Consider the following 26,878-nt stretch of genomic DNA (forward strand, 5'->3'; position numbering starts at 1 on the left):
CCCGTTGAGATCCGGACCCTTCCTACCCTTCCGGCCTTCCGCAAAGCAATTAAGACCTGGCTGTTCCGGCAGGCCTGGGGCTGTTGAATTATCCAGCCCCATCCTATGTTATGACTGTTGCTGAATTTTTAACTGTTGTTTTTATTTTTGTACCCCCCTTCCCTTCTTATTGTTAGCCGCCCTGAGTCTCCCGGGAGTAGGGCAGCATACAAGCTCAATAAAACTCAAACTCAAACTTTTGTTAATTAAAATGGAACGATTTTTTATATTCTGGCTGTAATTGTTGCATCGTTATTATTTTGGATATTTACTTTGTAAATTCAAGGGGTCATGATGGTTACTCTGTGCACTTCCTAGTGCAGAGGTCTTCAAACTTGGAAACTTTAAGACTTGTGGACTTCAACTCCCAGAATTCTGGGAGTTGAAGTCCAAAAGTCTTAAAGTTACCAAGTTTGGGGACACCTGTCCTAGAGTCACAGCTGCAAGATGGGCAACTATATAAACTGCTTCAATAAGTAAATAAATAATCAATATTCTTACCACAGCTGGCCAGTAGGGATATCTTGGGAGCTTGCACCAAACCATCAACCCAACTTCAAAACCACAAGGCTCTACGATACACAGAGTTTGGAGAAAGGATTAAAATTGGAATAAAAGTCTTGCAAGGAATTCCTAGTGAAATTTCTACTGTACTGTATTGTATAGAGAGCTTGCCCCCTTCCCTGATTTCCTCCATGTGTCTTCCAGCTTTATTGTTCCTATTTTAGGGCAATGTTTCCTAACCTCAGTAACTTCTGGATGCATGGGCTTTCCCAGAATTCTCATCAGTTGCTATGCTGGCTGTGGAATTCTGGGAACTGAAGTCCAACATCTGGAAATTGCCAAGGACAAGAACACTGTATTAGGGGAAGGTGCCAATGCTAGATCGCCCTTTCTCAAACTTTTATCCTGGAGGAACACTTGAAATAATGTTCAGGTTTTCCAGGAACATAAGCATTATTATAAGTATAGCTACTGGCTGCATGCACCACCATTTTTTTAAAAAAATCCTAATGACTTTTAGCAATCTCTCATGGATATGCAAAGTTTCATGAAACTCTGTGCTACAGCCCACAAGGCAATGCCTCTGAATGCAATACAAATTTCAATACAGGTAGTCCTCGTTTAGCAACTGCTTCCTTTAGTGAGTGTTCACAGTTACGATGATGATGGAAAAATAACTGTGTTCCATCCTCACATTTACAGCCTTCACAAGTCTATAACACCGTGATGGCAAACCTATGGCACACGTGCTACAAGGTGGCACGCGGAGCCATTTGTCAGGGCACATGAGGTGTTGCCTTATCAGCTGAACAGTACGCATGCGCGCGCTGGCCAGCTGACTTTGGCCTTCTTTTGAGGCCGTTTTTCACACTCTGGAGGCTTCCTTGAAGCCCCTGGAGCACAAAAAAACGGTCCTATGGGCAAACCGGAAGTTCGATAACATATTTCCAGTTTGTTCGTAGGACTGTTTTTCGCCCTCCGGAGCCTTCAGGGAAGCTCCTGAGGCCTCCAGAGGATGTCTGGGGTGGAGGGGGTGTGTGGAGGTTGTTTTCGACCTTCCCAGGCTCCTAGAAAGCCTCTGGAGCCTGAGGAGGGCAAAAAAATAATAATGACAAAAGCAATGTGTGTGTGTGCTGGTCTCAAGCGCATGGAGTATGTGTGTCTTGCGCATAGCATTATGGGTGTGGCAAGCCCACGCACAACCCCTGTGCTCCCCCTGCTTTTGGCATGGCAGCCCAAAAAGGTTGGCCATCACTGCTATAACACAAAGGAAAACAGCAGTAAAATCATAAGCATAGCCATGCTTTCATTTAATGACTGTGTTGCCGGTTCAACTATGGTCACTAAGCAAGGACTACCTACACTATATTGCCAAAAGTGTTCGTTCACCCATCCAAATAATCAGAATCAGGTGTTCCAATCACTTCCATGGCCACAGGTGTATAAAATCAAGTACCTAGGCAAGCAGACTGTTTTTGCAAACATTGGTGAAAGAATGGGTTGCTCTCAGGAGTCAGTGAATTCCAGCGTGGAACTGTGATAGGTTGCCACCTGTGCAACAAATCCAGTCGTGAAATTTCCTCGCTCCTTAATATTCCACAGTCAACTGTCAGCTGTATTATAAGAACGTGGAAGTGTTTGGGAACGAAAGCAACTCAACCACGAAGTGGTAGGCCACGTAAACCCGTCCAACATCAGTGTGTGACCTCACAAATGCGCTTCTGGGAGAATGGTCACAAATTCCCATAAACGCACTCCTGAACTTTGTGGACAGCCTTCCCAGAAGGGTTGAAGCTGTTATAGCTGCAAAGGGTGGACCGACGTCACATTGAACCCTATGGATTAGGAATGGGAGGTCGCTTATAGTAAGTTCATATGCGAGTAAAGGCAGGTGAGCGAATACTTTTGGCAATATAGTGTATATATATGCTGGGGAATCCAGAAAAGCTGAAAGGGATGTGGGGTTGAAAAGAGGCTTGGCTGTACACGGAGAACCAAGCATCCACATGAAGATTTCAGAAAGGAGGACTTCTGATAAATATGCATGTTGATCTCACTCATTCGCAGAAACCTAATAGGGGTAAAAAAATGTGCGCACATCATCTACACATGATGCCTTATTGTGGCTTTCCATTTTTTAAATAAATTTGGGGCCTTTGAATCCTGGCAACTTGCCTGGACAAGCCCATGCCTCACCACGGCCAACTCACCGCAGCCAACTCAACATTGGCCAACTTGGCGTGGCCAACTCGCCACGGGACAAGAGTTACATCAATATTGAAGAAATGGTGGAAGCACGCCAAAGGAAGGAGGAGAAACAAAACGTGAATGAGAAAAATTAAAATATATTTTTTTAATTCAACAATTCAGTTTCATTACTTAAAATATTTTTTTAAAAAATTATTTTAAGTAATTAAACTGAATTGTTGAATTGTCCCACAGCAAATTGTCCCGGGTGAGTTGTCCCCACAACAAGTTGGCTGCAGTGAATTGGTTGTGGTGAGTTGTTCCATTTTGCCCACAGGAGGTTTAAATGAGACATAAGGGCAACCATATCCCATTGGACAAAGTGTGACACACATACACACCCCTTTACTTAGGTTTCAATATCTTTGTGGCTGAACAAGTGGGCAGAAGAGGCAGGGCCTTCTCAAGAGTGGCCCCAAGCCTTGGTCAACTGATGTCATGGAGATTAACACCGCCCCCCATTCAAGACATTATACCTTGATGCAAGAAAATGCTGGGTAATTCCTCCTCTTCCTCTTCATCCTTTGACTCTGGGCTGGGACTCACATTCCTTATGGGACTCAGCTGCAGTGAAAGATCAGATGCCTGATCTGCTAATGAAGGAACACCGTGCCGATTTCAGTTTTACAAGTACACAGCATTGGATATTGCACTGACAAATCTCAAAGATGGGCCGGGAGATAACGGCACAATGAGTACCTGCAGGCAGTCCTCGGCTTATGACTGGGATGGAGCCCCCGGATTATGGTCTAAGTCATTGCTGGTTATTAAGCGGATCACCACGTGACTGTGCCCAATTTTATTATTTTGTAATTGTCAATCGTTAAGCGAATCCATTGTCTGAAACTGCCTTTTTTTTTTGCCAGATATTGGAAGTACCGTATTTTTCGAAGCATAAGACGCACTATTTTTCCTCCAAAAAGAGGGTGAAAATCTGAGTGTGTCTTATACACTGAATACAGCATTTTTGGCCTCCCGAAACCCCGCCCACGTGCATTCCATTTTTCACAAAAATGGACATGCAGAGGGTTTGGGAGGCATGCAAAGTGCTCCTGGGGCTGGGGAGGGCAAAAACGAGCAAAAAAGGGCTGTTTTTTTGCTCCTTTTTGCCCTCCCCAGCCTCCAGGAGCACTCTACAAGCCTCCCAAAGCCTCTGTACGCCCTGTTTTGTTTTGTTTTTGCAAAAAACGAGCCTGTTTTCACAAAAAATGGGCCGTTTTTTGCTCGTTTTTGTCCTCCCCAGCCCCTAGGAATACTTTGTAGGCCTCTAAAACTCTCTGCATGTCTGTTTTTTACAAGGGAGGCCTGCAGAGTGCTCCTGGGGGCCAGGAAGGGCAAAACCTTTTTTAAAAAATTGCCTCTTCAAAATCTTGATGTGTCTTATACTCCGCTGCGTCTTATAGTCCAAAAAATGATGATGGTGGTATCCATTCAATCATGTCTGATTCCTGGCGATTCTATGGGGTCAAGTCTCTCCATATCATCTGATCTTGCACTACTTCTTTGAGTTTTTCTATGCTCTGGCTGGTGTCAGCTTTGATGGTGCCCAACTACCATGCTCTTCTGCGTTTCCTTTTACCCCCTAACTCATCCAAAAGCAATGGCTTTCTCCATTGAACTCCCCAGCACGAGTGGTCCAAAATGAGAGAGACGCAGTTCTGTGATTTCGCCTTCCAGTGATACGTTTGGCGTTACATGTTCCAGTAGCTGCCTGCTAGTCACCTTTGCTGTCCAAAAAGATTTTCATTTACAACCCTGATGCTCTCCCCCAATTTTTACAACGCAAACGTTTTTGCGTGGGTTATTTCAAGCCAAATGCTGTCCCAAAGGTGCTTTTTTTTCAAGCGGCAACTGGACTGTCTCGTTTTTCTTTGAAGATGTTTCGCTTCTCATCCAAGGAGCTTCTTCAGCTCTGACTGAAAGGCTGCTTCATGATCTGGTACACAGGAAGTCCTTGATTAACGACCATCTGTTCAGCAGCCGTGGTGGTTGTGGCTATGACTGATCCTCAAAGTTCTGATCATCCTATGCTCATGTGATTGCGATTTGGGCACTGTACGTTTTCAACTTACGACCAGTTGCTTAGGGATTGCCCAAGGTTATAATAGGCCCCTCAAAAGATACTTATGACATATGTAAGGAGGGTGAGATGGTGGGAAGGGGAGAAAGGAATGGTTGAGGGGGAGGGGAAGTAGAAGAGGGGATTGTTGGAGGGGAGAAATGAAAGTTGGAGGGGTAGAAGAAAGGGTGTATGAAGGATAGAAGTGTTATGAGTTGTATTTATTGCATTTTTTTTCTTTTTAACTGCACAGTATTTAAGTGATTGTATAAAGGAAAATGAAAATGAAATAAAATGTTTGAAGTGGGGAAAAAAAAAGATACTTATGACCTGGTTCCAAAGTTTTGATGGCCGCTCATTTTGAACACTTGGCAAACTGGCCCACATTTATAACTGTTTATGGCAGGGGTGTCGAACATGTGGCCCATGGGCTGGAGTGATCCCACGCTAGGCTGCGGAGTTGGCCCGCAGGCCGTCCCGGAGACTCCTGCCGCTTTGGGCCCGCCCACGCCCACGCATTCAGCAGTGATGATCAGGCCACACCCACCCTGGTCCCCCCCCCCCCAAGGGCAAACAAAATTCTGACACGGCCCGCAACGGGATTGAGTTTGACACCCCTGGTTTATGGCATCCCAGTCACATGAATGAGATTTACATTTTTGCTAATAACCAGCATTTACCTCCATAGTAAACAATGAATTTCCTTAAAGACCCCCGCAAATAAGATAATAAAATCAGGACAGTCATATGAGCTATCTGCTTAATGACCATCACGACTTACAGTATGTCCATAGTGGGCAGGCTCCATTACAGTTGTAAGTTTAGGACCACTTGCACAAACATCCAGGCTCAAATCCCCCCTCAGATGTGAAGTCAGTCACTTTCAGGCAACCCACTTCACAGGGTTGATGTTGCAGAGGTAGGATGCAGCGAGCTCCTCTTATAAGCCACTGTGAGCCTTTAGTGCAGTGCTTCTCAACCTTGGCCCAACCTCTGCTGGTTGGGGAATTCTGGGAGTTGAAGTCCACGCATCTCCAGGTGACCAAGGTTGAGAAACACTGCTTTAGTGGGATATACACTTAAAACAAAAATTGGATGAAGCCCAGCTGCGTTTACCCATTGCACCAAGCTGGGTTTCAATTATGGTTTTCATGTTATAACAGCAGCTAGGATTGTATTTGCACAAAATTGGAAAAGTGAAGAGATCCCTACAGAGGAGAATGTGATTAGGAAAATATTAGTTGAATGAAGAGATTGACACTGGCTATCAAAGAACAAGCTGATTATTATAGAATTTAGGGAATCTTTTTATCAATGGTTAGAGAAGAGACATACTGTGTTTCCACAAAAATAAGGCAAGATCTTATTTTCTTTTGACCCCCGAAATAAAAGCTTGGCCTTATTATTTTTGAGGTGCAGGATGTGGCGAGCGTGGTCACCTCATGGCTGCTGCTGTGTTGCAATATTTTCAGGGAGGGTTTATTTTAGCGCATACGCTCAAAAGCCCGACTGGGTTTATTATCCGGGGAGGTCTTATTTTGGGGGGAAACAGGGTAAGGATTAATAGTAAAAGAAGTTATCTAAAGTATAGAAAATGTATTAAGTTAAGTGTAACTAATAGAGTTAAATAAATCACAATGGGATTGTTATAATATTAGACACTTAAGGTACTGGAAATTAAGCCAAGATGAGATTACATAACGAATAAGATTGTATATTTTAATGTTGGCACAAAATATTTTTGCCCAGATGACACACGGGTTAATGGAAAATGGATTGTTTATCTAAAAAATAAAATAAAATAAAACGATATCTAATTATGGTTTGAAAACTAAAGCACCATGACGTCTTCATGCATCAGATTCAGGTATAAGCCTCAAGATTGATGTCAAATAAATAAAATAAAAATAAATATGTTATGTGCCCCCCCCCTCTCTAATCAGTTGTGTCTGGTTCTCAGGGACTGCCTGGAAAAATCCCTACTGTTTTCTTGGCAAGGTTTTAAGTGGTTTGCTGCCATCTGCCTCCCAGGACTGAGAGAAACTGACTGGTCCAAGGTTTCAGTTTCAGTTCAGTTTCAGTTGCGTTTATTTATAGGCCGCCCTTTTCCCTGAGGGGACTCAGGGCGGCTAACAACTTATGGGAGGGGAAGACGTACAACAACATAAAAATACAATATATAGTTAAGATCAAACAACATTCATTCAATATTCGGGCGGGGGCAAACTATGGTCTTTACCCCCAGGCCTGGCGGGATAGCCAGATCTTGAGGGCTGTGCGGAAGGTCTGAAGGGTGGTGAGGGTACGAATCTCCACGGGGAGATCGTTCCAGAGGGTCGGAGCTGCTACAGAAAAGGCTCTCCTCCGCGTAGTTGCCAGCCGACACTGGCTGGCAGATGGCACTCGGAGGAGGCCTAATCTGTGGGATCTTATGGGTCTAGAGGAGGTAATTGGCAGAAGGCGGTCTCTCAAGTACGCAGATCCACTACCATGAAGGGCTTTATAGGTAGTAAGAAGCACCTTGAAGTGCACACGGAGGCCAACAGGTAGCCAGTGCAGCTCGCGGAGGATAGGTGTTATGTGGGCGAACCGAGGTGCACCCACGATCACTCGCGCGGCCGCATTCTGGACTAGCTGAAGCCGCCGAATGCTCTTCAAGGGCAGCCCCATGTAGAGCACATTGCAGTATTCCAGCCTAGAGGTCACGAGGGCACGAGTGACTGTTGTGAGAGCCTCCCGATTCAGGTAGGGTCGCAACTGGCGCACCAGGCGAACCTGGGCAAATGCCCCCCTGGTCACAGCCGACAGGTGGTGATCAAAAGTCAGCTGTGGATCCAGGAGGACTCCCAAGTTGCGAACCCTGTTGGCTTTGTGCCTAAGGGAGTGGAAGGGGTGGGGGGTAGAATTCACAATCTCTCCATTGCTAGCCTGATGCCTTTAACACTACACCAAAATAGCTCTCTTTTTACGTCATGGCTAGGAATCTCCAATGGCTGGAAGTTCACACGGCACGCCAAATGTCAGCCAGCAGTGTGTTGCAGCTGCCAAAAAAGCCAACAGAGTCCTAGGCTGCATTAAAAATGAGATAGAATTAAGATTATGGTGAAGTGTTAGTACCGCTTTATAAGGCCTTGGTAAAACCACATTCGGAATATTGAATCCAGGTTTGGTCACCATATCATTAAAAAGCTGCGGAGATGCTGGAAAGAGTGCAGAGAAGAGCAACAAAGATGATTAGGGGACTGGAGGCTAACACGTATGAAGAACGGTTGCAGGAACTGGGCATGGCTAGTCTAGTGAAGAGAAGGACTAGGGGAGACAGGATAGGAGTCTTCCAATATCTTTGTGGCCACAAAGAAAAGGGAGTCCAACTATTCCCCAAACCAGCTGAGGGCAGGACAAGAAGCAATGGGTGGAAACTAATCAAGGGGCGAAGAACTAAGAAGAATTTTCCCGACAGTTAGAACAATTAATCCGTGGAACAGCTTGCCTCCAGAAGTTGTACAGAGGTTTTTAAGACGAGATTGGACAACCGTTTGTCTGAAAGGGTATAGGGCAAAGATGGCGAACCTTTTTTGGATCGTGTGCCAAAAGTGGGGAGGAGCTGGGGGGGGGGGTCGTGCATGGGCGTGCCACACCCATAATGCTATGCATGTGACACCCCACCCCCGGCATGCATATGCACGTGACCAGCGCTCCCCCCCACTTTTGCAATGCTTTTTTCACCCTCCTTAGGCTCCAGCAGCTTTCTAGGAGCCTGAGGAGGGCGAAAGGAGGGCGAAAGGAGGGCGAAAAATGAGTTCCACCACAAATCCGCGATAGACTAAAGCGTGCTCGACGAAAGCGCGTACGTGACGTCATCACAGCGCGACGAAAACGGCACGCTGTGAGCGGTAAATTTAAAATTAACGCGAAAACCTTACCCTAACCCCCCCCAAACCTAACCCTAAACCTAACCCTAAGCCTAACCCTAAACCTAACCCTTAACCTAACGCTAACCCTAAACCTAACCCTTAACCTAACCCTAACCCTTAACCTAACCCTTAACCTAACCCTAACCCTTAACCTAACCCTAACCCTTACTTTTATGTGAATTGGCTTGCTTTAATTTTATTTTAATTTTATTTTAATTTATTTTTAATTTTATTTGTCGCGCTGCTGATGACGTCACGTACGCGCTTTGATCGGGCGCGCTTTAGTGGACCACGGTTTTGACGGGTCACGGAAAAATGGCCCTACGAGCAAACCGGGAGTCTGTTCCTGAAGTCCCGGTTTGCCTGTAGGGCCGGTTTTTCCTCTGGATCCAAAAACTGGCGAAACAGCCTCAAAAGAAGGCCAAAGTCAGGTGGCCAGTGCGCGCATGCACGCTGGAACTGACAGGACAACGCCTCGCGTGCCCTGACAAATGGCTCCGCGTGCCACATAGGTTCGCCATCACTGGTATAGGGTCTGTTGCTTGAGCAAGGGGGTTGGACTAGAAGACCTTTAAGGTCCCTTCCAACTCTGTTGTTATTCTGTTATAGAAAGCCACACCTGTAGGAAATGTCCAGGCTGAGCCTGACAGAGGGTGGGGGTGGGGTTAAACCTCACGAGTCCCTTCCCGCCTACAAAGGCAGCCCAGCGTGAATTCCTTATTTACCGCCAAATTGCTTGAACTATTAGTAGTTCAGATTCTTTTATAGAGGGCTTAAGCTTATAATAAATCTTTACACCTATTTGAACTACCTGGATCGCCCAATTTCCCTGGCGCTTGACACCACCACTTCACTGCCTCCCCCTCAATCGTGAAATCTAATTTTTTGGCCCACCGGTTCTGTGGGCGTAGCTTGGGGGGGGGTGGTCATGTGAATGGGTGGGCGTGGTCAACTTTTTAAAGCATTTTTTCCCTGCCTATTTGCACGAACTGGCAGGAATAAAAAAGCTTTAAAAAGAGGGGGAAAGCTTCCCACGATTGCGCGGCTCACGGGTTCAGCCGAACTGGGCCGAACCGGGAGGATTTCACCCCTGCTCCCCTTCCACTTCTAGGTCTCCCCAGAACTCACAACTTCCCCCAACGTATCTTTTGCAGATGAACATCCTCTTACCTTCCTTATCCACAAATTCTGGAAACAAGCCTTCTCGAACTCCAGCTGTATACGGAGCAGGCTCTTTTTTCAGTTCCCCAGGAGAACAGTCCAGAGAAGATTCCCTGCGCTCTCTGGGCTCTCCCCCACTCGGGCATTGTGACTTTTCCAGGGGGGGTTCCTGAGTGGCCGGGACCTGCCTTGAGCAAGCGGCTTCCAAGCGCAGGGAGCGCCTGCTGCCCCTAGAGGGCGGCTGCCACTTCTTCCGTTTCCGTCCCGCTGGCTTGGCCGGGAGAGCACTTGTTGCCAGGGACGAAAACCCTTTGAGGGTGGGTCCCAGCAAACTCCTCCGCAGGTTTGAGGCGGCCTCGTCTCTTCCCTTTGCTGGCGGGAACCTGGGGCAGCGCTTGCGCGAAGTAGAGTCCGGGGTGCTAGTTCTCACCGGCCGGTTCCTTCCAAATGGACCGCCAGCTTGCCGATGCCCCTTGGAGGCCAGGGGAGACCTCTGGGAGAGTTGGGGTGGTGCTGCAGGACGATGTGCGATGTTTGGCTTTGAGGCTTTCAAAACTTTGCCAGCCTTACGGGCTGGCTTCCTGACACCTGGAAGGTTCCCCGATGCAGAGGAGGGAGGTTTGCAGGTAGACGGGTTATTGGTTCTGGTCTCCAAAGGTCTCAGTGACCTGGCTGGAGAATCTGGAAAGGCCCTGCCTGTCCCACGGGGGCTTCTTCGGGGAGAAAGGGGTTGCTGGGGCGTTGAGGATTGCTCTTGCTGTCCTTTCCCGGTTGATGCCTCTTTACTCCTTCGCCTAAGAGAGTCAGGACTTTTAGGGGTTGCCTGTTTCTTCATGATCTCCAGCAACTCCCGCAAGGCTCGGCGATAAGTTAATTCTTCTACCACCTTCTGGGCTTCACTGCTCGGACCTGGGAAGAGAGTCAACAGTGATCAGCAGAGGGTGGTGGTGGTGTTTATTATTTACCCAACTTATATGCCACTCATCTCACCTGGAGGTGACTCTACCGGGCGTACAATCAGTAAAAACTGATAAAAAATAAAGCAATAAATAGTTTAAAATCGACAAAAGATGGGGAGGAAGGAGCAAGATGCACATGGGGAGAGAGGCAAGGTCTTATCTTAGTCTGTTAACCACCAGCAGAAGGATGTACTTCCATTGGGCTCCAGGTCAGTTGGGAGAGCTGGGCAGAAGGACAGGAAAGTGGGGCAGGCCAATCCCTTTGGGGTGAGACTGTTCCTCACGTAACCTGGACCCTTCCCATGTGGGGTTTTAAAGGTAATAACCAACACGTTGAATTGCACCTGTAAGCAAACTGACAGCCAGAACAACTGGTGAAACATCGGTGTAATATTGGCCACCTTACAGGCTCCAAGAACTGTCCATGGGCCTGCATTCTGTGCCAGTCGTAGCTTCTGAGTACTCTTCAAGGGTAGCCCCATGGAGAGCGTTCTGCAACAGTCCAGGAGAGAGACGACCAGGGTTTGAACGACCGAGCATTGGAACTCCTGATCCAGGAGTTCAGATTGCGACGGAGGAAAGAGTTGGTCAAAAGAAGAACTTCTATGTTTGGGGTTGATTGATTTCTCCACTCCTCGAGGGCTTTAGATAAAGAAGTAATTAAATAGTATACAAACACACACACAGATACACACACACACACACCAATTTTTCTAAATGTCTGATGGTTAGGAAGGGTCACGATTGCCTTGGAATCCATTTTGGACTAAGAAAATGCTTTAAATAATGTGACTGGCTTAACGTGGGAGATATTGTGAGCTCAGTTCTACATCACAGCAAAAAAGCAAATCGCACACTTTTTTTGTTTTGTTTCCCAGTGCAAATGAAAGTTATATTTATGCTATGGCATATCTATGCTACTGACACTCTCATTCACGTAGCTTTTACTCTGGGCAATACACTGCATCATAGGTCAACAATTTTTGAACCAAGTTACCTCAAATGGGCTAACTTGCAGAATGAATCCGAAATCTGGAATCCATGACCTCCATGGAATTGAAATACTGCCAATTTTATGAAACATGTTAAGACATAAAAGTGGGTCATAACACATTTTATGACATAATATAAAATGTCATAAAACCTTTCCTGGGGTCAACTGCAGGATAATTTATAGCTTCCTTTTACACCGGCCTGACCCCCACCCTTGCAAGGCTTTCCCTTAAGTTCCCAAATGGGAAACAGAGAGCAACTGGGGGAGGGAAAAGGGTGCATATTTAATCTGTGGAACTCCCTGCCTCTGGAGGGTAAGTTAGTACACACTTGGGTTTTCTTCCCACTCAGTGGTTAAACCTCTGTTTTTAGGAACGTATAAAAACCTTCAGCATTTTACAAAGACATATTTGAAGAAATATATTCCCTACTGTATCATCCCAACCTTATGGAATATTTTTTGTCACCATTTTGAATCTTGTAGCATCTATGTAACTATGTATCTATCTATGTCTGTCTTTCTGTCTCCATCCAACTCCTCTCCCTCTCTCTGCATCTATCTATGTATCTCTCGCTATCTATCCATTCATGTCTCTGTCTGTCTCCATCCATCTATCTTTATATCTATCTCTGTCTATCTATAACTCACTCTCTTTGTCTGCATGTCTGTCCTCTATCTATCTATCTATCTATCTATCTATCTATCTATCATCTATCTATCTATCTATCTAATCATCTGTCAAACCTGTCTGTGTGTCCGCCTGTCTGTCTGTGTCCATCTGTCTGTCTGTCTGTCTACCTCTCGTCTGTTTGTTTGATTGTCTGTCTGTCTACCTACCTATGTAGTCATCTGTCAAACCTCTGTGTGTGTGTGTGTGTGTGTGTGAGAGAGAGAGAGAGAGAGAGAGAGAGAGACTGTCTGTATTTATCCTATCTATCTATCTATCTATCTATCTATCTATCTATCTATCTATCATCTATCTATCTATCTATCATCTATCTATCTATCTATCATCTATCTATCTATCTATCTATCTATCTATCTATCTATCTATCTATCTATCATCTATCTATCTATCTATCTATCTATCTATCTATCTATCTATCTATCATCTATCTATCTATCTATCTATCTATCTATCTATCTATCTATCTATCTATCTATCTATCTATCTATCTATCTATCTATCTAATATATCTATCCACCATCCCTCTCACTGAGGCAATCTAGGTGGTGTACAAATAAAATATTAAAAACCTTTAAAAAAGGGGGGGGGCAAGAGATGTGAAAATTTAATTAAAATGTGTGGGGAGGCGGGGGGGGGGATTTCAGGGCACTAACCAGCCCCACCCTGGCTGCTTCTTGGTACGCCTCAAGCAAGAACCATATTTCCACGGCCTTCCGGAAGGCTAGGGGAGGGGGGGGCCACCTGACCTCTTGGTGGGGTAGGGGGAGTGAACGTTCAACAGGGCGGGGCGGGGGGACAAATTTTGCACTGGTTTCTACCCTGGCTGAGGAATTCTGGGAGTTGAAGTATACACACGTCAAACTTGAGAGGGTTGAAAAGCATATGGAAGTGATGTGGCGGGATTATTATTTTTTTGCTTATTATTCCCTCAGAACAACTTGCTTTTTAACGTTGTGGTTTTCCTTTCCCTGCTTTTTATCTTGTGAAGCTGCTCAGAGTCCTTTTTGGAGTTGGGTGGCCTAGAAACTGAATAAATTAAAGCGGGGGGGGGGGAATGCAGGAAGGCTTATAAAAGAAAGCACACATGACCCCTAATTAACCAGAAGAATTCACTAGCTGAAAATATGGCCCTGCCAGGAATTTGGATAGTATCAAAAATGTATAAAGGGACCTCCGGTCAATGCTGGAAATGTGAGGGGAAAAAAACATGAAGGAACATTTTATCCCGGACTTGTGAGAAACCCAAGAAGCTTTGGATACAAATACACCAACAATACAAAGAATGTTAAAGATTCATATTGCAACAAAAAGAACACCCTGGAGGTTTTTTTATTGGGATTTATGGATAGATACTAAATTATAAAAGACTCACAGAAGATTAATTTTGTGTATGATAATGGCACCAAGGTTATTAAATGCACAAAGATGGAAGAGTAGTGAAATTCCCACAACGCAGGAACAGATTGTTAAAATGACAGAAATTGGTCAGGGAAGAAAACAACAAGGGTGGGTTTTTTTTTAAAAAAAGACTAGAAATATTTTATGGTCTTTTTGTTAAAGGAAGCCAAAATATTAACATGGATTTATTAATTGAAACACATAATTAAATAACGGGTTGAAGGGATGTCTGGAAGAGGTAAGAGGGGAGGGATATGATAGATTCGTTAATAACTGTGGAAGAGGGGGAAAAAGGAAATCATTATATTTCATGTTAGTTGTATTTTCTTGCACTTCTTTCTTTTTTTTTGTTTTCCCTCTCTTTCTTTATTTTTCATTCTATGTAAAATTCTCAAAAAAATACAAATGAATAAAAGAATTTGAATGGCTATTCAAGAGGTAGAATGAATTTATGAGGGAGGGCAGACCTCTCAAGAGCTTAAGAGTTACCTTGAACCACGAGGTGGGCAGCAAATTCTTAATAGCAATAGCAATAGCAATAGTTAGACTTATATACCGCTTCATAGGGCTTTCAGCCCTCTCTAAGCGGTTTACAGAGTCAGCATATCGCCCCCAACAACAATCCGGGTCCTCATTTTACCCACCTCGGAAGGATGGAAGGCTGAGTCAACCTTGAGCCTAGTGGGATTTGAACAGCCGAACTGCTGAACTACAGTCAGCTGAAGTAGCCTGCAGTGCTGCATTTAACCACTGCGCCACCTCGGCTCGATGAAAAATAATAATGATGAAAAATAATAATGTCCATCGGTGGTTCAAATGCCAAGGGCAGTCTGAACATCTGGTGCAACGAGTCAAAATAATAATGGCAACCATTTTTATTGGCCAAATGCAAAAGGCAGCTTTACTTGGAATAGCTTACATCCTGCAACACCATCAAAGATCAACATCTGCCTATCTCAGGTCCTTGGGAAGGACTTGCTAGGTGGATTAAAAATTCCAAATCCAGATTGAACGTCTTGGCTGACTGTGTAACAGACCATAATAATCTTGATCCTAAAGATAGCAGTAGCAATAGCAGTTAGGCTTCTATACCGCTTCATAGGGCTTTCAGCCCTCTCTAAGCGGTTTACAGAGTCAGCATATTGCCCCCAACAACAATCCGGGTCCTCATTTTACCCACCTCGGAAGGATGGAAGGCTGAGTCAACCCTGAGCCGGTGAGATTTGAACAGCCGAACTGCAGAACTGCAGTCAGCTGAAGTAGCATTGCAGTGCTGCATTTAACCACTGCGCCACCTCGGCAGATTCAGAATTAACCCCAAGCTTGCAATCCCCAGTGGGCTTGCAAATACCAGCTGCAGAGAAACAACAGAGGGAGAAGATTAAAGCTTCATCTCCTGCTTAGGACAAGCTTTCGGCCATACCTTCCGTCTCAGCCCAAGTCTACTCATAGGTGTTGGTTGTAAGAAAATAGGCAGAGAGACTATTAAAGTACATTGCCTTGAATTATACAGGCTGTCCTCAACTTACAAACACAACCGAGCCCCAATTTTTTGTTGCTAAGTGAGGCAATTAAGTGGCTTTTGCCGCCTTTTATGACCTTTTTTTGCCACCGTTGTTAACTGAAGCACTGCAGCGGTGGTATTTATTTACCTTCCTTACCGGTTTGCAAATGTGCGCTTTTTGCTGAAAAGGGGCCTAAATGGGATGCCATAGAGCCGGGGCGGGTAGGCGGGGCCACCCGTGGTTTCCGCTACTGGTTCGGGTGAACTGATCCAAACCAGTAGCATACTACCTCTGAAGCACTGCAGTTAAGTTAGTAATACGGTTGTTAAGTGAATCCGACTTCCCCATCGACTTTGCCTGTCAGAAGTTCACAAAAGGTGATCACATGACCCCGGGACACTGCAGCTGTCATACATGACTCAGTTGCCAAGCAGCTGAATTTTGAACATATGATCAAAACATGGGGATGCTGCAACGGTTGTAAGTGTGAAAAACAGGCATAAGTCACTTTTTTCAATGACGCTGTAGTTCAAATGGTCACTAAATGAACTATTGTAAACAGAGGATTACCTGTACCAATACTGGGGAGAAAAATTAAGATGTACCTTAGCCTGAACCACCAAGGCTATTTTTTTTTTTTTTTGCTTCCTAAATTATTTTTTCTTATAGGTAGCCCTCAACTTATGATCAATGGCTTAGCAATCATTGGAAGTTCAGCTGGACCTCCCTGGGGTTATAGCCTGGTTATGAAATTCTGTCGGCCATTTTTCCCTGCGAGCATGTGACCACAATTTGAGTGCTTGATAACCAGTCTGCATTTACGGCTGTCAGTAACATCCCACGGTCAGCTGACGGTTTGTTATGACGTTTTTGCTGAAAACTGGCATTCCCACCGAGTCAAAAAAAAAAAAAAAGGCATAAAATCAGGACGTGACTCATTGTGATTTCCTGGCTCTATTATGGTCGTATGTCGAGGACTACCTATACTGAGTTTATCGTGACCTGCCTGATTCTCATCCAATTTATTCTATTCCTCTCAAGTTGCCTTTTGTATAGAGCAGTGGTGGGTTTCAAAAATTTTTTAGAACCTCTTCTGTAGGTGTGGCCTGCTTTATGGGAGTGGCTTGCCAGCCATTGACCAGGTGGGAGTGGCTTGCGACCATGTGACCGGGTGGGAATGGCCAACTTGTAAAATGTGGTGAAACTCACTTAACAACGCTCTTGCTTAGCAACCAAAATGTTGGCTCAGGAACTCTGGCATTTGAAGCACGCACGTCTTAAAGCTGTCAAGTTACAAGACCCTTGCACCCCTAACCCTTTAGAAAAAAAAAACCCAGGGGTGTTCAAACTTGACAGCTTTAAGACTTGTGGACTTCAACTCCCAGAATTCCTCCTCTCGCTCTTCGTCTTGATGATGTGCAGACGGGCGGGGGGGAGGGAGCTGGAACCGGTTCTAAGTGGCACTGTAGATTTGTGGAACCTCTTCTATAGAAGAGGTTAGAACTGGCAGGAACCCACCCCTAGTATAGAGGTTGTGTCCGGGATTAAGAGTAACAGAGTTGGAATGGACCTTGGAGGTCTTCTAGTCCAACCTCCTGCTCAGGCAGGAAATCCTGTATCATTTCAGACAAATGGTTGTCCAATCTCTTCTTAAAAACCTCCAGTGTTGGAGAAAGAATGAGTTCTACTCCTAAATCTGTTTTTAATCTGTCTTTAACTCCAATTTGTATGTAGGTTGGAACTGGCACTTACAAATGGACTGCCAACTACTAAAAAGGGGGTGGATGGCATTGTTCTTTCTCAAGCCAACAAACCGCTAAAGCCACATAATGCTTTCAGGAACTGGTGAAAACGGGCTGTCTATTAAAGACACATAGCAATTCTTGGTTCCTGCAAGCATTGTGCGGCTTCAGCAGTTAGTCGGCTCGAGGGAGGGGAGCACTGCCTGTTATTTTTCGTAATAGCCAGCCTTTTCATATCTAGGAGTTGTCCTGTGTTCTAAAACAAAAAGCATTGTGAGAATTTTGGCAAAGAACACAATAGAATCCAGAGAACCAGTTTTAACAGTTTGCCTGTCTTCATCTGCTTAAGTCTAGACCCTCATTATCTAGACGAATTAGGACAGGTGTCAGCAACCCGCAGTTGTCATGTGGCTCTTTCATCTGCTGCGGCTCCCTGTTGCTCAAAATATGTGTCGCAACCACCAATGTGCGACACCCACTGGCACGCAATTTATTGAGCTTTTCGGCCCCAGTAGGCCAACCATGGATAAATCCAAGAAAAGAAAAGTTTCAGAAGAAAACAGAGAATGTTTAATTCAACTACATATACTAGTTTTGTAGCCGCTCAGGAAATAGTCAGGCACGGGAAGGGTTGTGTGGCTCCCGGTGTTTTCTTTTCTGTGGGAAATGGGTCCAAATGGCTCTTTGAGTGTTGCCGACCCCTGACTTAGGAAAACAGACAACATGCAGGATTTCATGGTCATGGCTGAACAAATAAAAGAAAAACATACCCAATTGATCTGCGATATCTTCAATGCTTTGTATTGTCAGAGGCACAATATGTTCATCACGCATGGTAACCCTTGAAAAAGGGATAAAGAAAAGCATTAAACTTTTGGTTTTACGTGGTCAAGAATGCTGTAGTTCAACTGCTGTGATATTTTTAAACAAACTAACTGATAACCCAGCGTTGCCAGGGTATTTTATTTATAGCGGGAAAATGTCCAGACTAAAAGCGATGTCTAATGATGGATTTTCCCGCTTACCAGAGGGAGCCCCTTTGTGGAGTACTGTGAAACCGTTACCATGGGAACTTCACTGCGCTATACAGAAAACATCATTTTACGGCAGTACAGTAGAAGCCATTTAAGGCACAACAGGCTGTATCTTAACAGAACACACACCCTGAGGGCTGTTAGGGTTATCTTAACCCCACAGTATTTTTTTCCAAAGTGTAAGTCATCTGTGTACCAAGCTTGGTTGAAATTGCTCGAGGCATTCCAGAATTATGCTGGAACACAAACACATTCACACGCACACACAGACACACAAACCTGTTTTTATATATATAGATTAGACTTCTAACCCTAACCCTCTGGAGCAAATCAACACCACCACCTTCCTTTACCTAGCATTGTCTTTGATAAGATTACAACTCTAAGATCGCTTGTCAACATTTTGCCAGCCTGTAAATAGCTGTGACTATTCCTGTTTACCCCGAATAACATCCCATAAGGAATTTGTTTATTTTAAAAAAAAAAAAAACAGAAGGGAAACCAGGACCTGGGGTCTTTAATGGATTTATTTTGCAAATCAAATTCAACCCTACTGGTGAATTAGACATATAAAAAAGCAACGTAAGAGGCTGCAAATCTTCAGAAACTTAACTGTTTATTTTCAGCAATAATTTTGAGCCGAATGAAACCGAGCTCCTCAGGAAGCAAACGCCCTCTGGAACTCTGACTTCTAGACAAGATCTGGAAGGTGGAAGGAAAAAGTAGGGATTTTTTTTTAAAAGGTCCAAATTCTGAGAAACAGAAAATCCAGAGAACTGCAGCAGAGAAACAAAAACGTACTTCTATTGTGAGAAATGCACAATACAGAACACTGAAGTTGAGTTTTTGTTTGAAATGTTCTTCAGAACTCTCAAGGCCAGAAATTTTCTCTTCCAATGCAATTGTGGAAGAAAAAAACACCCCTAAAATTGATAGCCCATCACGAGAAAATAATTACCATATTTTTCAGAGTGTAAGACGTACCAAGATTTTGAAGAGCTAAATTAAATTAAAAAATATGTACTCTGCAGCCCCCCCCCAACCCTCTGCACACCTCATTTTTTGTGAAAAATGGGGCATGCAGAGAATTTGAGAGGTCTGCAAATTTCTCCTGGGGGCTTGGGCAAAAACAAGCAAAAAACGGCCCATTTTTCGTGAAAATGGGTCCATATTTTGTCAAAAGAGCACGCATAGCCTTTAGGAGCCTTATAGAGTGCTCTTGGGCACTGGGGGGGGGGGGGGGAGAGAGCAAAAAACAGCCAATTTTCCGCTTGTTTTTGCCCTCCCCAGCCCCAGGGGCACTTTGGAGGCCTCCTAAAGGCTATGCACGTCCATTTTTGTGAAGGAGGCAGGGTTTCGGGAGGCCAAAAATGCTGTATTCAGTTTATAAGACCCACCCAGATTTTCACTCTCTTTTTGGGGGGAAAAAGGTGTGTCATACTCTGAAAAATACGGTAAGATGTGGGGAGGAGGATGTGATACAGAGATGGATCAAGAGCCGAGGTGGCGCAGTGGTTAGGATGCAGTACTGCAGGCCACTTCAGTGACTGTTATCTGCAGTTCAGCGGTTCTAATCTCACCGGCTCAAGGTTGACTCAGCCTTCCATCCTTCCGAGGTGGGTGAAATGAGGACCCAGACTGTGGGGGCGATATGCTGACTCTGTAAACTGCTTAGAGAGGGCTGAAAGCCCTATGAAGCGGTATATAAGTCTAACTGCTATTGCTATTGCTATTGCTATTCTGCCAGTTCACCCTAGTTTAGGTGAACAGGTAGTGGTGGCAGCGGGAGGCTCTGCCCACCTGCCCAGACGCATTATCACAGACGCTCTGCGCATGCACAGAAGATTCTGCGCATGTGCAGAAGCGCCGTGTGCGAGCTCCCAGTTCCGAACCGGTAGCGAAGATTAGAGCATTTCATGCCTGATCTGATACTTCAGTCAGACCCTGAATTACAGCTGACATTCCAATAGGAGTGAAAATGTAGAAGACAAAGAAATTCACCTGGAGACTCAGTGTGTATACATGTCATTTTCTTGGCAACAATATGAGCGAAACAATACAGTTTGGTCTAGTGGTTTAAGGCTACAAGCCAGGAGACTGTGAATTCTAGTCCTGTTTCAGGCACAAAAGTCAGCTGGGTGACTTTGAGCCAATCACCAGGAGGTAAATACTAGTCTTGCCTTAGACAAGAAAACTGGCTGGGTGACTTTGGCCAGTCTCTTTCATAGGGAGGGAGGTTGTAGTGGAGAAAATAAGATGAGGAAGAAATATTAGATATATTCTCTGCTTTGAGTTACTAAAAAGTAAGATAGGCAGGATAAAAATCGAATAAACGCACACAGTGGCTTGCTATAACCCCCATACCTTGGCCAGTGGCACTGCTGGTTGGCCTTTGCCGAATTCTAAGCAGGGTCAGGCCTGGTTCATTCTTGAGATTGGAGACCACAGTGAAATCCTAAGTCTGTAGTCTGAACTTGAAAACCAAACAAATATAGGGAGAGGGAAAGATTCCCCTCACACCTATGTGCTAGTTGTTCCCGACTCTAGGGGGCGGAGTTCATCTCCGTTTCAAAGCCAAAGAGCCAGCGCTGTCCGAAGACGTCTCCGTGTCATGTGGACGGCATGACTAAACGCCGAAGGCTCACGGAATACTGTCACCTTCCCACCAAAGGTGGTTCCCTATTTTTCTACTTGCATTTTTTACGTGCTTTCGAACTGCTAGGTTGGCAGAAGCTGGGACAAGTAACGGGAGCTCATTCCGTTAGGCGACGCTAAGGATTCGAACCGCCAAACTGCCGACCTTTCTGATTGACAGAATGAAAACGTGTCCTAGAAAGCAGAGCCATAGACCACTTGTATGATTGCCAAGAGGTCCCATGAAGCCACCAAGAATCACGTCTGACTCAAAGGAATTTTTTCTTCGTATTAAGCTATCACAAACTATGATTACACTCTGTGAGATTTGCAGAAGTAGTTTATGTCCCTACATCCCAATGTTATTGGGTGTTCCACTGATTAGGTGTTGTTTCGTTGTGTGTCAACCTGCCTGTATTTACGGCCATTCAGCTATCTGCGACCACGTGCCTTTAATTTGGGATATTTTTTTTGGCCAGAAAATGGGTTTTACTTTCCACAAAAAAAAAAAAGCTAGTGCAAAGAATGGATTCAATTTTTTTTCCTGTAATCTCTCCTTAACTTGGGGTGGAGTCGAGATGACTGAATGGAGCTGAGCATTTACTGTCCGGATGCCCTTCCTGTCGCCTATCTGGAGTTCGCAGCAGATACAGATAGTCCCTCGAGTGACAACAGTTCATTTGGTGACTGTTCAAAGTTACAACGTCATGGGAAAAAGTCACCAATGACTGTTTTTCACACTTAATGACTGTTGCAGCATTCCCACGGTCACATGATTTACTATTTGGATGCTTGACAACTCGTATTTATGACGGTTGCAGTGTCCCGGGGTCATATGATCCCCTATTTCTATCTTCTGACAAGCAAAGTGATTGGGAAAACCGGATTCACTTAACAACTGGGTTACTAATTTAACAACTGTTAAATTCTTGCCACAGTGGTTAAGCAAATAGTACTGCAGGCCACTTCAGCTGACTGTTATCTGCAGTTCAGCGGTTCTAATCTCACCGGCTCAAGGTTGACTCAGCCTTCCATCCTTCCGAGGTGGGTGAAATGAGGACCCAGACTGTGGGGGCGATATGCTGACTCTGTAAACTGCTTAGAGAGGGCTGAAAGCTCTATGAAGCGGTATATAAGTCTAACTGCTATTGCTAAATCATTGTTATTTTTATGTAAGGCAACGCAGTTGTTAAGTGAATCTGCCTTCCCTGCTGACCACTCCCAAATTATGGACAACTGGGTTGAAACAATATCCTTCTAATGGGAGGAAGCCTTCTAACATAACAGGGTGACCCTTTCCCTTTGGTTAAATATAGCTTGCAACCAGAACAAACAAAACCTAAAACTAAATACTGCCACCTCAGTTTGAATGGGTATTTTTAGTCAAACTGGACGTGTCTCTTCCCCAAATCAGAAATAATCAGGGTTGGCCCATTATATACCTGTGCTGGCCACAGTCGCTTTTTCCACTTGCAAAAGACATATTCTCCTTCACTCATCATCTTGATGGATGTCAGCTGGGGATCCAGGTTAAAGGCTTGCTAGCAGAGACATCCTAGGTTACAGTAACAAAGTAAAGCATTGCACAGGTAGCCCTCGACTTACAACAGTTCATTTAGTGACAATGGCACTGAAAAAAGGGAAGACAATTTTTCACATTTACGACCGTTGCAACATTCCTGTGGGCACATGATCAAAATTCAGATGCTTGGCAACTGACTCATATTTATGACGGTTGCAATGTCACAGAGTCATGTGATCACCTTTTCAGAAGCAAGGTCAATGGGGAAGCCAGATTCACTTAGCAACTGTGTTACTAACTTAACAACTGCAGTGATTCGCTTAACAACTGTGGCAAGAAAAATCATAATAGAGAGCAAAAGTCACTTAACTGTCACTTAGCAACATAATTTTTTGGCTCAACTGTACTCCATTCCATAAAATATTTATCATTGGTACTATCAACAGTAATTTTTATTCTATGCTTTCTCTAGATCAACACCAAGGAATTCCACTAATAAAAATATTTATTTCTTCACACTGATATGCCAGAAAATATTTAAAATATTTAGAATCATAGAATCGCAGGGTTGGAAGGTGCCTCGAAGGTCTTCTAGTCCAACCTCCTGCTCAAGGCAGACTTTATATCATTCTGATCAAAAGATTGTCCAGTCTATGCTTGAAAAACTCCAGTGAGGGAACACCCACAACTCCAACAGGAAAGCTGTTCCATTATTTTATTTATTGGTATCCCACCCTTACTATTTCTACAAATAACTGGTGATGGACATAGCCAATAGACCTTCTTCTTTCTATTTTCCTAACAACAGCAATCCTGTCTGTTGGACTGAGAGAGAGAGAAACTGATTGGCCCACTTGCACAGTTGGCTTTCTTAGCTATGGTGAGTTAATTGTTCATTTCTTAAATTTCTCATAGGTTTCAGATTCGATCTTCCTTTAAGGAGTTCCACTCAGTGCTTCTTGTCCTGCCCTCCTAGTGCTTTGAAGAATGGATCAATCCCCTCTTCTCTGTGACAACCCCTCAAGTATTGGATGTCATGTCTAACTCTACTTTTTGATCTGCACCACAGAGAAGCAAAGGAGGTTAGGATGGAATAAAACTCATTGGGCCAAACCCATTAACTGTAATATGTTTGACCAAGTTGCAATGCAGGATCTTTGACCAAATAGAAGTTCTATCTCAGTGATGGAGAACCTGTGTTAGCAGCTGCCAAAAAAGCCAACACAGTTCTAAGCTGCATAAACAGAGGGATAGAATCAAGATCACATGAAGTGTTAATACCACTTTATAAGGCCTTGGTAAGGCCACACTTGGAGTACTGCATTCAGTTTTGGTCGCCATGATATAGAAAAGATGTGGAGACTTTAGAAAGAGTGCAGAGAAGAGCAACAAAGATGATTAAGGGACCGGAGACTAAAACCTATGAAGAACAATTGCAGGAACTGGATATGTCTAGTTTAACTGTTTAACTGTTTATTTCATTTGTATGCCGCCCTTTTCCCCGAGTCTAGTTTAATGAAAAGAAGGACTAGGGGAAACATGATAGCAGTGTTCCAATATCTCCAGGGTTGCCACAAAGAAGAGGGAGTCAAACTATTCTCTAAGGCACCTGAGGGTAGATGGGTGGAAACTAATCAAGGAGAGAAGCAACTTAGAACTGAGGAGGAATTTCCTGACAGTTATAACAATGAATCAGTGGAACAGCTTGCCTCCAGAAGTTGTGAATGCCCCAACACTGGAAGTTTTAAAGAAGATGTTGGATAGCCATTTGTCTGAAACGGTATAGGGTTTCCTGCCCAGGCCGGTGGATGGACTAGAAGACCTCCAAGGTCCCTTCCAACTCTGCTATTGTATTGTATTGTAACCGTTTAGGCAGAGAGTGCCAAAGCCAAAAGGGACGTTCTGGGGCACCAGAAACTCGATGACCAGCTGGCTGAGTTGGGGCGACGGTGCCTGTGCCCCCAGAGAGGGCTCCACGTGCCATCTCCGGCATGCGTGCCATAGGTTCGCCATCACAGTTCTATCTAAACCAACAGCAGAAACTTACTCCAGCTGCAACTGCCACAGCACCAGCAGAATTCTGCCTACCTAGTCTGACTGGTTTGAAAACCAAGAGGGTTTGATTAAAATTTAGATGCCCAACAGGAACCCCAGGTATTACGCAGAGATGTAACCCTTTTGATTTTTAATAAAAATCTCGCCTTTGTTATTTTTAGAAATAACAGGGTAGCAAACATGCCTAACATTTTTTTTTCCTCCTAGGAAAAACTAGAAACCTAGGATAAGGAAGAATTGGTATGCTTGCCTTGAGTGATTAAAAATATGCCAGATAAACATCTAAAACAAACTTTCAGAAAGCCAAACGTTCATGCTGGCTAAGTGTACTAATTGATACAAGTGGAAGAGCACCCACCAATTAATGCCACGTATTGTTCTTCCATTTGGAAAGCAGCAAGTGACATCTGGAGTCCTCACCAAGGATTAGATCAGAAACAAATATATGAGGTGGGCAGTTATATAAATCAAATAAATGGGGGGGTAGTGACAGATTTTATTTTCCTGGGCTCCAAGATCACTGCAGGTGAGGACTGCAGCTAAGAAATTAGAAGACGCTTGCTCCTGGGGAGGAAAGCTATGGCAAATCTAGACAGCCTACGAAAAACCAGAGACATCATCACCCTGCCAACAAAAGTGCGTCTAGTCAAGGCTCTGGTTTTCCCAGTTGCAATGGATGGCTGTGGAAGTTGGACCATAAGGAAGGCTGAGTGCCAAAGAATGGAGGCCTTTGAACTCTGGTGCTGGAGAAGACTCCTGCGAGTCCTTTGGACTGCAAGGCGATCCAACCACCAATCCTAGAGGAGATTAAACCCTAATTGCTCTTTAGAAGGCCAGATCCTGAAGAGGAAACTCAAAGACTTTGGCCACCTAATGAGCAATAGCAATAGCAGATTTTTTATATACCGCTTCATAGGGCTTTCAGCCCTCTCTAAGCGGTTTACAGAGTCAGCATATTGCCCCCAACAACAATCCGGGTCCTCATTTTACCCACCTCGGAAGGATGGAAGGCTGAGTCAACCCTGAGCCGGTGAGATTTGAACCACTGAACTGCTGATCTAGCAGTCAGCCTGCAGTGCTGCATTTAACCACTGCGCCACCTTGGCTCTTCCCTGGAGAAGAGCCTCATGCTGGGAAAGATTGAGGGCAAAAGAAGAAAGGGACGGCAGAGAATGAGGTGGCTGGATGGAGTCACTGAAGCAGTCTGCTTGAGCTTAAATGGACTCCAGAGGATGACAGAGGACAGACAGAAAGGCCTGGAGGAACGTTGTCCATGGGGTCGTGATGGATTGGACACAACTTCACAACTAACAACAATAACAACAACACTAAGTGAAATCACGACCATCCCTATGATCTGACATCTGCTTTCTTTTGCTGTACCGCCCTGCAAAACTCACAGGGCTGGTGGCACGTTGTCATCCCTGTCGTAACTGCGAACAGCTGCGGTCTGAGGTGGTCACTAAACAAGGACTGCCTGCACTAGTTTCCATGAACTTGGTGAAAGAGCGTTGCAGTGTGAGACCAGGGGGAATGTTATCTGCATTGAACAAATGCTTTGTTATTTTTACATCTAATTCTCCCCATGCCCTCCTCCCACAGCAGGGGAAGTGGAGAGAAAGAAGGACCCACCTGTGTTTCTTCACCTGGGACATTTACAGAGGTGTAGACTTCAACTCCCACAATTCCCCAGGCTGAGAAACACCTGCACTAATGTGTATAGTGGGTGCAGGCTATGGTATCCCTTAACCCAGGGATGGGGGCTCTATGGCCCCTTTAAGGACTTGTGGACTTCAACTCCCAGAATTCCTGAGCCAGCATGGCTGGCTCAGGATTTCTGGGAGTTGAAGTCCACAAGTCCTTAAAGGGGCCATAGATCCTCATCCCTGCCTTAATCACAGGGGCAATCCTCCCATTTTTGCTCCCCCCTCTAAGAAACTACCCAAGTTACTGCGGAAGGCTGGGGAACCTGAAATAAGTCAATCCACCCCCGTGGAGTGGAGCAGGAGAGGGAAATAGCCACAGGTTAGCCATATTTAGGAGTGGGGGGAGGAAGTCTTCTTCCTCTCTATCCATGGAAGCAGTCCCCTTCCCAGGGCAGTCACCGCATCCCTTCTTTTTTTCCCCCTTCCGTCTTTTTCCCCCCTCAACCACCACATTGGGGAGAGCGGGACTCGAACTTACCACACCCAAAGCTTCGTCCTTCTCCTTCTCGGTCGCATTTGAAAACTGCAACGCATAGCTCCGCCCTTTCCTCATCCGCCCCGCCCCCCCTCCTCCAGACTGTTGAGGCTGACAACTGGGGAGGGGGGGGACTGGCCACGCCTCCTAGGTCTTTTCTAGCGGAGCCCCGCCTCTTTGAATCTCACTCTGGCTCCCCATTGGGTTCAGGTATCCCGCCCTTTGGCTTTCAGCTCGGGCAC

At 44.9% G+C, this 26,878-nt stretch overlaps 1 protein-coding gene across 1 annotated transcript in view; it reads right to left on the reverse strand.

Moving 5' to 3' along the window:
* Positions 1–26,878, reverse strand: part of PWWP3A (PWWP domain containing 3A, DNA repair factor) — a 42,352-nt gene extending 15,474 nt beyond the window's left edge. The window contains 7 exon segments of the mRNA XM_087703287.1: positions 541–611; positions 3,267–3,380; positions 9,934–10,833; positions 17,981–18,051; positions 18,858–18,946; positions 22,321–22,433; positions 26,640–26,878. Of these exon segments, the coding sequence (XP_087559413.1) occupies positions 541–611; positions 3,267–3,380; positions 9,934–10,833; positions 17,981–18,051; positions 18,858–18,946; positions 22,321–22,380 (1,305 nt within the window). The 5' untranslated portion in view covers positions 22,381–22,433; positions 26,640–26,878.

The sequence above is a fragment of the Thamnophis sirtalis genome, unplaced genomic scaffold (genome assembly GCF_051295495.1).
Source record: "Thamnophis sirtalis isolate CommonGarterSnake01/CBP01778 unplaced genomic scaffold, rThaSir2_p1.2 scaffold_1, whole genome shotgun sequence".
Taxonomy (NCBI): domain Eukaryota; kingdom Metazoa; phylum Chordata; class Lepidosauria; order Squamata; family Natricidae; genus Thamnophis; species Thamnophis sirtalis.